Raw genomic sequence first — 13,029 nt, forward strand, 5'->3', positions numbered from 1 at the left:
TTAATGTGCTTAAAACTGACCTCAGATCCTGCACACCAAGTCATAGTTGGTTTTGGCCCACCAGAGCATTTGAGTTCTGCACCCCTGGTCTGTCTAGTCTTGCACTTTCCAGACGGGAGAACACATCAAATGAACGTGTGGGCTGCAGCTTTATGGCACTTTGAACATGAGTGACTGTACTTGGAATGGAGTGCCAAGTCCCTCATCTTGAAACCACCCATTTGGGCATCCTCTCTACTCCAATCTCAGCATGGCTGCCCACCAATTCCTGCTGATGGATCAAAGCTGTGGATCCTTTGGTTCCACAGCATTGCAGTGATCTTGAAAAGCCACACAGGAAAATGTTTTTTGCTCCTTAAACGTTTGTGCCTGGTATGCTTTTGCTGGATACAGTACCTGATTCCGTTCCCTGATCTTCTGCTTATACATCTCCAGGGTTCTCCCCTCTTAAGGAAACACAACACTTTAGTGCTGTTCCTGAAAAGCCACTTGGGAAAGTGTGTAATACCCCCATGGTATTTTGTGTAATATTTCCTTTATTTACAAATATGCAAGCCAGAGCAGAAGTGAAAGCAGACACTTTCTTAAAAGGCACTTTGTCAGCCATCTCAGGGTGGGGGTGGGTGGGGGCGCGTTTGTGGCAAGGGCATGAATTCAGCTACTTATTGTTAGCATTTAAAGGCATACGAGTGCATGACATCCTTTTTAAAGCTTGTTCCTCTACTGATATCTTTTTTTAAAAAACAGCAATTTGTAGACATTCCTGTGGAGATGGATTTTGCTCAAGACCAAACATGTGCACATGTCCAAGCGGCCAGATTGCCCCCTCCTGTGGCTCAAAATCAGGTACGTACTGCAGGCTGGATCAGTCTCCTCTTATTCACTTGAGCTGGCAGGCTGGTGTGTTTTAACTTGATGGTAAATTGGTGGTTCAGACAACGGAACATTGACTCAGTATTAATCACTTACCACAACTAAGGCAATCGAGTGACTTGGGATCTAGCTATTGCAGACATTCCTTATGGCCAAATTAAAAACAACCGATACCATGCATGTATGGCAATTGCATTTGGCTTGCTTATTTTTCTATGCCTACTGAAACGTTCTTTATATTGTCTATAGCAGGGTTCTCCACGTTGGGTCCCCAGATGTTATTGGACTTCAACTCCCATAATCCCCTACCAAAAGCCACTGGGACTGGGGATTATGGGAGTTGAAGTCCAATAACATCTGGGGACCCAACGTTGAGAATCCCTGGATAGCACAGCTGAGAACAGCAGCCTATAGACAAACGGGATGGGTATTGCTTTCTTACTGTATCTGTAAATATCCTTGTGACATACAGAATTGAAGCCCACTCTAGCTACAAGCCATTTAGGTTGTATGAACTGCCAGCTCTCATGTTAACTTGCTTGGCAATCTTGGGTGGGCCAATAGTTTAACTTTCTTATTATTTAATGAACATATGAAGCTGCCTTATACTGAGTCAGAGCGTTGGTCTGCCTGGCTTTGTCCACACTGACTGGCAGCAGCTCTCCAGGTTCTTGGGCTCAGCCCTACCTGGAGATGCTGCCAGGGACTGAACCAGGACTTCCACATGAAACATATATACTCTGCCACTGAGCTGCAACCCCTCTTTTAAAAAAAAAAAATAATTCACATCTTTGGGTTGCTCAGTGGGAGGAATGTTAGCACAACTTCTGCCTTTTGCTAATGATCTGTCAGCAAAATATGAGTATTGGGGAAAACAGGTAGTCTGCCTATGTTTTTCTTTCACTTCACTTACCATAACTGTTTTGATGTGGTGATAGGTGTGTGTGTGTGTGTGTGTGTGTGTGTGTGTGTTGCTTTGGCAACTGGTTTTGTGAATTCTCCAGCAAACACTGGATTGCAGCTCACTGTGTCTTGAATCAAACTGCAGTTCTGAAACTTCTCAAGGTGTAATGAGCTAAACTTAAGTTCTCTGAAAGTACACTGATCCATGTTGTCGTCAGAACGGTTTCTCTTTCTTTAAAACACTTTCAATGGAATTCAGCATTTCTCTTTTTTCATTATTCAGCCTTGGACCTCTTCTGTGATTCATTGATAAGTAAGATTCTTAAGTGTGTGGTGGTTTTGCAACTCCCTAAACTAAGGAACAGCTTGAGTCGCTTAATGCTTTACATCTGTTCTTTGAATGGACCTCAACACTGAGACATGACTGGTGAAAACAGTTATGAATGTCGTAGAAAATTCCAAATCCTCCTCTGCATTTATCCTCTTAGACCTCACAGATGTTTCCCGGCAACTCTATTCTTCCTTAAGAATTTCAAAGACTCTGGATGGGAGTGAGTCCACCCGGTCTTGAACATAAGAACCCTGCTGGATCAGGCCAAAGATCCATTTAGTCCAGTGTCTTGTTTCCCACGGCTATCAGCCAGATAACTTCCAGGAATCCCACCAACAACGCTTGACGGCAATAACTCTTCCCCGTTATTGTCTCCTCCCAATCAACGGGCATCCTGCTTCTGGGCTCGAATGAACTATTTAGTCATAGGCAGACCTATCCTCTATGAATTCAACTGTTTATAGCTGTCATTTAATGCAATACATTTGAACATTCATGTTCTTTCTGACACATTTGTTAGACCTTATCAATCCTGAGTACTCTCAACTGACTCAAGAATGTTTAGTAGCATACATGGCGGACTCTATATTCATAGGAAGCTGCCTTATACCAGGTCAGATCATTAGTCCATCTAGCTCAGTATTTCTACACTAGCAACAGTTCTCCAGGATTTTAAGGCAAGGACATCTCCCAGCCCTGCTTGGAGATGCTAGGGAGTGAACCTGGGACCTTGTGCATGCAAGCATGCAGATGCTCTTCCAGTGAGCTATGGTTCCATCCCCTAAGGGGAGTATCTTTCAGTGTTCTCGTGTAATCACTCATCCAAATGCAAACCAAGGCAGACCCTGCTTAGCATAGGGGACAATTCATGTTTCACGAATTTTCTCAGTTCACTGCAATTCATGCTTCAATGCAAAGCAAGGTTGGAGCATCAAGGCAGAGAGAGAGAGATTGTTGCTGTGCTCATTTATTTCATAAGAACTCTAAAACTGTCTTGCTGCCAAATAATTACCCACCTAGTCTAGCATTTTGTCTCCCCAAGTGGCCAGACAGATGTTTGAAGAATGATCACTTCAGTCCCATCCTAGCCTTCTTTCCCCCCACTTTGTATAAACAATGATTGTTATCTAAGGTGATTTTGGGTGGGGGGTGGGTGGGGGTGGGGAGAGACCAAATGTAGGTCCTCTAATAATATAGTAATTTTTGTTTTGATGGTTTGATTGTGTTAAGCTGCTTTGGTTTCTCTGTGCAGGATAAATCCAGGATATGAAGTCTTTTAAAATAAAATATATGTGAACTTTTGAGTTGCATAGGGACTCCTGAGAATGCAGATAGTTCCTAATTTGTAGCATATAGAACAGGATGATTTGAGTAAAGGACATGGGTGATTTCAACAATCTGTAATTTCCTTCTGTCAGTTTTTTGTTTAAAAAAAAAACACATTTGTGAGAGCAGTATTAAAACTTTTGGAGGTAGGCTGTTAACTATCTACCTCAACAGATTGCTTGTTACCTTTAAACAAACAAACCAAACACTCCACACTGTGGCTTTATTTACAGTGTGACCCTAACACATGAGAATGGAATTGTCATTAATTTCTGAGATTTATAATATAGACACACTGAAAGGAATTGTTCTTTTTCTTTCCTCCTTGTCCATTTTCATGTGGTCATGTTCCTCAATGGGAGGAGAGCTGGTCTTGTGAGAACAAGCATGAATTTGCGCACTTGCTAAGCAGGGTCCATCTTGGTTTACATTTGAATGGGAGACTATATCTGAGCTCTATGAAATATTCCCCTTAGGGGATGGGGCTGTTCTGGGAAGAGCATCTGCATGCTAACCTGCAGAAAGTTCCAGGTTCCCTCCCTGGCATCTCCAAGATAGGTCTGAGAGAGACTCCTGCCTGCCACCTTGGAGAAGCCACTGCCGGTCTGTGTAGACCAGGGATTCTCAACGTTGGGTCCCCAGATGTTATTGGACTTCAACTCCCATAATCCCCAGGCCCAGTGGTCTTTGGCTGGTGATTATGGGAGTTGAAGTCCAATAACATCTGGGGACCCAACGTTGAGAATCCCTGGTGTAGACAACACTGAGCTAGATGGGCCAATGGTCTGATTTGGTATAAGGCAACTTCCTATGTGCTTTTAAAAACAGCTTTTTAACAACAACAATAAATTAAACAGTTGAAACTTTTCAGCACTATTTCTCTCCATGCCAGGAAAAGTTTAACTTGCTAAACTTCTTTGTCAGGCTGTTGTTAAAGGCATAGGAATGGAGAGTCAGGAAAAGGACAGCTTTTTAACTTGAGCTTAGGCATGTGTTCTGATCTATTGATAATTTGCAGTTCTGGTTTGACGCTTTGGCACTGGTTTGACTTCTGGTTTGAAGTCTTAGTGTTACAATGAAATAACTTGATGTACGTTGAACATCTGAAACTGCCACATTGTTGGATTACATGCAGGTTCAAGCATTATGTGGAACCAGACTTCATTTTCACGAAGGTTTATTTAACAAACCTGCATTGGTGCCACAAACAATAACTAAGGGTTGCTTCACAGAAGTGGCAAATCTGGTTTCTGCAAACCTCTGGTTCCTGGCGAGCATATGCACGTCTGGTGAGAGTTCCGGTTCCAGAGTGTCATGAGAACCTACCAATGTCTGGTCTTCCAACCATGCTTCCTTCCGCCACCCAACTGCATGCCAGGGACAGTTGCCCCTCAACCCCGCTAAATTTTCCCCATGCACCTGAAACTTGGATTAAATGACAATAGCAGATTCAGATGTCACTTGAGACAATGGTTAGGACAACCAACCAACCAACCAACCAACCAACCAACCAACCAACCAACCAACCAACTTCAAGCCTTGGGTTCAGATCATGGTTTCAGTGCCTGAAATAAAATATGGTTTGTTGAGTGGTGTGGCTTCAAGACATACGAACCAACCAAAGATAAAATAAACTATGGTTCCCTGTGATGTCTGCCCTATGAGTCTGTCTACTGTATTGTCTACGTAGACTGCCAACAATTATCCAGTTGAGATGGTGTTACACCAGCCATGCCCGCAAAGGAGATGACAGGGTCTGAACTTGGAACCTCTTGAAGTGCAAGATATGTGTGTTATCATTGACTTGTGACCTCTCTCCAAGTTGTTTTGAATGCTCTAAGTCAGGGTTTCTTAACCTTGGGCCCCCAGATGTTGATGGACTACAACTCCCATCATCCCCAGCCACAATGGACATGGCTGGGGATGATGGAAATTGTAGTCCATCAACATCTGGGGGCCCAAGTAAGAAACCCTGGTCTAAGTAGTCCTATTCAGACATTTTATTGCATGTACATACAGGTGTACATGTGTTTGTACGGACGATTGTATGTGTATTTTAAAAGTGAATCTGGGTTCAGACCCCCTCTCAAATAGGTAGTGCACCACTGTATGTGCATTGAACATAATATGTGAAAAAATGTATGTGTGTAGCGAGCTGTATGTGCATATGCTGTATACATTTTGTATGTGTGTTGAACATAACATGTGAATAGGGCTAATGATTGCTGCTTTACTGTGGTGTGCATATATTTTTTTTAAAAAAGCATTGACACTTTTGAATGCATACAACCCCACCCAGGTCTTACAACAATTCCACTGAACATCATGATTTATGGTCCTGGACTGCTAGACAATTAAGACCGAGTGAGAAATAATTTACTTTGGGAAAGTGTCTTTGAAAATAATTAAAGCAAATATTGGAAGCTTTCCTCCCCAGTTAGAGAATTGTGTATAAGATACAAGATGAGGACATCTATGCAGCCTTTAGCTCAAAAAGGAATATTGGGGGGGGGGATCAGTATTTAAGCTACTGTTAATCTTATTATCTCAAAGTATTTAAATGGCTTTAGTAATCATGTGGGAATGGAAATTAGCTTTTGGCATGCTTTACTCTAATTGAAATCAGTTTGTGGTTTAAGTTCCTACCCTGCCTGACAGATGATATCATTTCCTATGTGTTTTCTAATCCCTTCTGTTTTCCTAAGCTTTTATAAAGCTAAATTCAACCATACATTCTGAAGTCACTACATACCCTTTTCTGATTTACTTAGGATGGTGTCTATAAAACCTCACCAGCTAATTACTCTGTAGATTTATAGATGCTTTGGGCAAAATCTAGCTGAAGCTGATTCTTTTTAAGTCCTGTTGATCATTAATGGCAGTCAGTGGAACTTAGCATGACTTAATTTTGTCTGGTTAGTAGTGCTCTTTCCTTGAAGAATCCATCGTGTTGGTTTTGTAGCTTCCAGATACAGTCCACGTATTAATAAGTTGCCATCAAAGCATTTAACAATGTGGCAATTATTTAACAATACAGCAAAAATAATTAAGAACATTTATATTTCACTTTTCAACAAATTAACTGTCTAGTTCAGTGGTTCTCAATGTGTGGGTCCCCAGATGTTGCTGAACTACAACTCCCAGCATCCCTAGCCCCATTGGCCTTTGGGTTGGGGTGCTGGGAGTTATAGTTCAGCAACATCTGGGGACCCACATGTTGAGAACCACTGGTCTAGTTGATTGGCAGAGGTGTGTTCCTTTTTTTGGTGGGGGGAAACGAAACTCTAAACACTTCATGCCGCAAGAGCCTATTGAGCCTGATTCATGACATGCTTTTGAAGTGGTGCTGATGTGAGAAAGATGCTACAAATTCCCAGTACTTGTTATGAAGAGTCTGTTGCTCCAGCATTACATAGGAAGCTGCCTTATACTACCGGTCCATCTTACTCAATATTGACTACATTGACTGGCATTGGCTTTCCAGAGTTTCAGGCAAGGGTCTTTCCCAGCCCTATGTGGAGATGCTGCCAGGGATTGAACCTGGGATCTTCTGCCTGCAGAGAAGATGTCCTGCCACTGAGGTACAGCCCTATCCCCAAGCACTGTTTGATACAGTAGTTCATGTCACATCCCGTCACAAACCCCTGCTAACTGGGCAAAGAGGCACCTTTTACTGTGGTGATTCTCTTTATTTAGCAGGGGGAGAGTAACTGGCCCTATCCACACCCAGCACAGTACTTCCAATGACTGTTGCTAGTGTCTCTTATGTTTCGTTTTAGAATGTGAGCCCATTGGGGACAGGGAGCCATCTTATTTATTTATCCTCTGTGTAAACCGCCCTGAGCCATTTTTGGAAGGACGGTATAGAAATTGAAATAATAAATGATAATAATAATCCTGGCTGTATCCCTTTCCCTATGTGTGACCTACTTTACTTAATGTGGGTTCTTTATGTGGGGGTGCTCAAAAGTGGCACCCCCATTTTCAGTCTGAAAGGGTGCAGTTCTAATCTATGCCCTCAGAATTCTATCATGTCACTCTGCTTCATGAGTCATGAGCAGGGTGGTCTTAACAGCACATGATAGGCCACCTTTTTGAAGCTAAGCAGGTCTTGGTGTGGTCAGTGCCTGGATGCAAGAGCTATGTATATCTCCTTTGGGGATGGGCTCTGTAGCTCAGTGGTGGTTGACGATTGATTAAGTGCTGTCAAGTCGGTGCCGACTCTTAGTGACCACACAGATAGATTCTCTCCAGGATTATCTGTCTTCAATTTGGCCTTGAAGGTCTCCTAGTGGTGCATTCATTGCTGTCGTAATTGAGTCCATCCATCTTGCTGCTGGTCGCCCTCTTCTTCTCTTTCCTTCAACTCTCCCCAGCATTATGGACTTCTCAAAGGAGCTGGGTCTTCGCACAATGTGTCCGAAGTATGATAGTTTGAGCCTGGTCAATTGTGCCTCGAGTGAAAATTCTGGATTGATTTGTTCTTGGATCCATTGGTTTGTTTTCCTGGCTGTCCATGGTCTCCTCAAAAGTCTTCTCCAGCACCAAAGTTTGAAAGCGTCAATCCTTTTTCTATCTTGCTTCTTCAAAGCTCAGCGCTAGAACATATATTTTGCATGCAGAAGGTCCTGGGTTCAATCTCTGGCATCTCCCAGGTAGGGCTGGGACGGACTTCTGCCTGAAACCTTGGAGAAGCCTCTCCCATTCATTGTACACGATCCTGAGCTAGATAGACCAAGGGTCTGACTCTGCTTCCTATGTTTCCTGTGTAAACAAGGCCATGTTCAGGGTTACTTGTCAATCTATAAAGTGGGAATAGTGTGGTTTGGCTTAACTCTCTGCGATGTCATGAAATCAAACTTAGTTCAAGTAGGGAAGGACTGTAGCTAGTTAGGAAGAGTATCTGCCTTTCATGCAGAAGGTCTCAGGTTCAGACCCTGGCAGGGCTAGGAAACACCCCTGCCTGAAACCTCGGAGAGTCACTACTGGTCATTGTGGGCAGTCTGGCTCTATATAAGACGGCTGCCTCTGTTCTTGTGTTAGATAAAACACTTTGCTTATTAAAAGTGCTAAAAATGAATAATAAGGATTTAAAGCATTTAGACCTTTTCTGCAGTGTGGTTAAAATTATTCAACCTTACCAGATCATAGAATGTCAAATATTATGATAAGGGATAGGCTGCCAGCAATATGCTTCCTACCTGTCCAGAAAATATAGTGGTTCCTTGTTACTCTACTAGGTTACTGTGTCCTTTTGAACACATCAGCCAGTCTATGGGGTTTTCTGTCCTCTTTGAAAGTACAGCAAAATGCTAACCTGACGGTAATCTTATCTTGGGAGGAGTTTTTCATGTGGTTCCTGTTGCGATGGAATCCGTTTCCTGGCTCCATATCCAGAATGTCTGCTCTAGTTGGCATCTGTTCTCCTACGGCAAGGAGAGAACTAAATTGCAAAACTTGGTCCGTAGCAGTGAAGGACCCAGGGTTTAAGCATTCCTTCCCATTTCATCCTTATTATCTACATGCACCCTGCTATGCAGGCTTTTAAGCTTTGCCAGCCTAAAGGATTAGATTCCATATTTTTGCTACTGGTCAGTGGCATGGGATTAAATGGGGGTAGAGAATGACACGATTCGGCATTTTCTGACTGATACGAAGGGTGACTGTTTTACCTAATTTCCATATCTTTCCATTAAACTAAGAGGGTACAACCTTGGAATGCTGCTGCCAGTCAGTGTACTGTGGACAGTATCGGGCTAGATCAACGGTCTGGTGTAAGGCACGGCAGCTTCCTATGATCTTACGTGGCTTATTTGTTGAGTGATATTAACCTGGCTTTATAATTAAGTAATGCTTGCTAGTCTCTTCCTTAACTCTGGCATTCAAATGAGCAAACCTGCTTCCCAGCCTCTCATGGGTCCCTCACCCCACCTCACAGGTGATTTTGCAATGGGAGATTTGAACAGGCTGCATAGTTCTCTTCTTCTCTCTGTTGCCACCTGAAAACTTCCATGGTTCGTCTAAAGTAGGGCTGCCAACATCCGACTCTGAAAAGTGCTTCTTGCAGTTGAAGAGCAAGAAGAGCTTTGGGAAGTGTGGGTTCTCCTGTTGCTTCCATTGCTGAAGGAGGATTTGCTCCCCAAACCTTTCTCTCATTGCAGAGCTGTTGAACTCGGAAGAACATTCCTTGAGTTAGGAGTTGGCTGCCCTCATACAGAAGCAGAGCAGGGTACTTACTGAAGGGAGGCCTCACCTGATATTTCTCTTGGTGTTTCTTTTGATACAAAAAGCTGGCCTTTGCATTGAGCTGTGTGAACGCTTTCCTTTTTTGCTGGTTCTCTCGTTGGGCTGGCTTTATAGTGTAGGTTCTTAAAAGGCCACAAGATCACTAGATGTTCTGCATTTTCACTCAAATTAAGACTAAAATAATTACCATTAGCTGTTTGGATGCTCCAGACTCCGTCTTCTGGTTTTAATAATACTTTGTTGTTCTTTTCAAGTGCAACACTGCAACATCAGATGTATGAATGGAGGCACGTGTAGTGATGACCATTGTCTCTGTCAGAAAGGGTACACAGGAGCACAGTGTGTACAGCGTAAGTAAAACATCACATTCAGTCAAAAATATAAAATTCAACCGGAAGGGGACTAACAAACCTATTACCGTCAAATTCTGGGCTGCTGGTTGACTACAGTGGAATTTTTCAAGCCTAGCACGTGACTTTACAGTGGTTGCCAAGAGAATTCTTTCTGACTAGAATAATTAACATAACAATCAGGCAAATTCATAATAATTGGATATAGCCTGATGTTGCAGTTCTTGCATTCTTAAAATTCTCGAAGACCTTGAAAGGTTTTGTGTACATGGGTCCAGGTTCTTTAGAATTTCATTGCTACAGGCACAGTTCAGCTCCTCTTGTCATGAAGAACAGGTGGTAATGCAGCTCCTCACAAAAAGTGCTGTGACCCTTTCCCCCCATGCCTTGGTATTCACTAGTGTGTTGGGGAGGGAGATGTAGGTGGCTGCTAACAGTGGGAGCTTTCTTGAATATCACCTTAAATGAGTGCTCAAGTACTCCCAAGGGTACTGGTGTCTTGGGTCCAGTTTAAATAATCAGCAGAACTACTTGATAAAGCATTTCCTGGGCTGCACAATTGCAGGCTGAGAAGGGGTGGGTGAGTTCACATTCAAATCCCCCAGCCCCAATATATTATCCCTGCACATTAGAAACACCTATATCGGGCAGCAGCAAGATGGGAAGATGCTGAAAGGTATCATCTTATATCTCACAGGAGAAGGCAATGGTAAATCCCTCCTGTATTCCACAAAGGAAACCACAGGGCTCTGTGTGTGCCAGGAGTCAAAATTGACTTGACGGCACACTTTACCTTTACATAGAAAACTAGTATATTGGGTAGAGGGATTCTAGCCCAGCCTTCTTCTTGATGAGCAAAGTTTCTGTGTTCAGTGAGTATGTGTGTGTTTTCCCCATGGGGAACACGGAAGCCTGTGATTTCCACTACCACTCCCAGTCTGCAGTCTTAAGTGCTACTGCCAAGGAAGAGTGTTGCCATGTGATTCTGCTGACTGGGAGCACCATTCCTGAAGCGAAATAAAATTTATTTATTTAATTTATTTATCAAATTTATATACCGCCCAAACTTTTGTCTCTGGGTGGTTAACAGATAAAACAATTAAAACACATATTAAAAATTAAAAACAATTCAACAATTTAAAATCAACCACAAAAGTAAAAGCTACAAATCTTAAAAAGCTGAAAAGATTTGGGTGAAGAAATCGGTTTTTAGATGTTTTTGAAAAATAGCCAGAGGTGGGGAGGAGGGAGATGGGTAGGGAGCGCATTCCAAAATCTCAGGGCAGCAACCGAGAAGGCCCTTCTCGGTGTAACCACCAGACGAGCTGGCGGTAACTGGAGATGGACCTCCTCAAGTGACCTCAATGATTGGTGGGGCTTATAGTGAAGAAGATGCTCTCTTAAATACCCTGGGCCTAATGAATGTCTCTCTTGAAAATATGGGCTTTAGAAGCATCGTATTAACTCTTACTTTCCTTTGCAGCTGTCTGTGAAAGTGGGTGTCTGAATGGAGGCAGATGTGTTGCGCCCAACAGGTGCGCCTGCACGTATGGTTTTACCGGACCCCAGTGTGAACGAGGTAAGTGGTTTTTCTTTTTCTTTTTTCTAATTAAGAAGAGAGGCCTGATTGAGGTTGAATTGACTAAAGCAGGACTATGATTCTGGGATTTTATGGAAAACGTGTTGCAGAAAACAAATGCCATTGTGGGTGTGCACATGGCATTTTCTTATCTCTCACTGAGATCTGGGGCAGTTTCATCCTTTTCAAGATATAGGGGTGAAATGGAGGAGAAATCCAAGTCAATCTCATATCCTCTTACCACACTCTGGGGGTATCTTTATGTAACCAGGTAAATGTGGGTCCATGCGGAGGAATCCTTTTTGTCCTAGGGGAGGCCTGCAGGAATCTTCTCAAGACTCAGGTTGTAAATCTCACTCCCATAAGTCTCAATGTGGTATTTCCCCTGCTTTTTGCTGTTCTCCTTATTGCCCGTCTTTGGTGCCTTCCTCATCTTCCCACACTTCTCTAGTCCTTCTGGGGACACCAGGAGCACTAGAGGAGGTCTCTTCCATGATTGCTAAGTAGTTCTACTGCATTTCCTCTCTGTGTGGTGACCCATCTTCCCACCACCACCACCACCACCGTCCTGCATGAGGATTCTGTGCCTCCAACAGAGGCTTGAGAGGCAGACATTCAATAGGTGCAGCACCATTGCCACTCCATGCCAGGAAAAGATTTCTGTATATCAGGTGCCTGTTAAGAAGATGGTGACGCTCTTTTCATCTGGATAAGAGCCCTGATGGACTTCGGGCACAGTAATCGAATAAATGATCGAATTGAATAAATGATAATATGTGGTTGCCTGTGTTGTGGGAAAGTTTTATCACCTAGCGGTTATAAGTTGGGGAAAGGGAGATTCATTGTGATAACATTCAGAGCTGTGGTGCTGGGCCTTTAGGGATGTGGTGCATGGGTCTCCTTCCCACTGATTTAATGCCACTCCTCTTGCAAACAAGATATACAGTTGCTGTTGGAGGGACTGTGGAATTCTTATTTAAAGATGGAAGCAAGGACGAAAAGTGCCTGAAATTTTGTTTTGTTTCATTTCTTGACCTTAAATGCAAAAGCTGGCCAATTAAAAAAAGAAAAGAAATATAATCACATATATTTTAGCTCGATGTTTAATATACAAAAATGTCTCGGGCAATTTTTTGGCAATTGAAGCTACGCTTAAGTACCAGAGTTGTACTTTCTTCTGCCTCCTGGTTTGTTTTGACTAGGTTTACGGAGTTCTTCTTCTTTAAAACTTGTGCAAGTTTGTTATCAGTTTGGTGAACTTTTTGCTTGGGTAGCCATAGCGACGTGCACAGCTGTTTCCAGATGAGAACACAGCCCTACTTATCTGCTGTACTGAAGGAGTTTCAAGGAAATTAAATCAAGTTTTACAGTGTTCTGGAGAGAGATGACAGCAATAGCTGTTTAACTGTGATTATCATTTG

At 42.9% G+C, this 13,029-nt stretch overlaps 1 protein-coding gene across 5 annotated transcripts in view; it reads left to right on the forward strand.

The window, feature by feature from the left end:
- FBN1 (fibrillin 1) overlaps positions 1-13,029 on the forward strand; it is a 216,762-nt gene that overhangs the window by 29,679 nt on the left and 174,054 nt on the right. For all 5 annotated transcript variants that reach the window (XR_008311392.1, XM_053271937.1, XM_053271938.1 and 2 more), the window contains exons 4-6: positions 748-846; positions 9,934-10,029; positions 11,513-11,608. Coding sequence is in view for 4 of the 5 variants with exons in the window: in XM_053271937.1 (XP_053127912.1) it covers positions 748-846; positions 9,934-10,029; positions 11,513-11,608 (291 nt within the window). In the remaining variant the exon portion in view is untranslated. The remainder of the gene's footprint in view (positions 1-747; positions 847-9,933; positions 10,030-11,512; positions 11,609-13,029) is intronic.

Source organism: Hemicordylus capensis, chromosome 10 (assembly GCF_027244095.1).
Source record: "Hemicordylus capensis ecotype Gifberg chromosome 10, rHemCap1.1.pri, whole genome shotgun sequence".
In the NCBI taxonomy this organism is placed as follows: Eukaryota; Metazoa; Chordata; class Lepidosauria; order Squamata; family Cordylidae; genus Hemicordylus; species Hemicordylus capensis.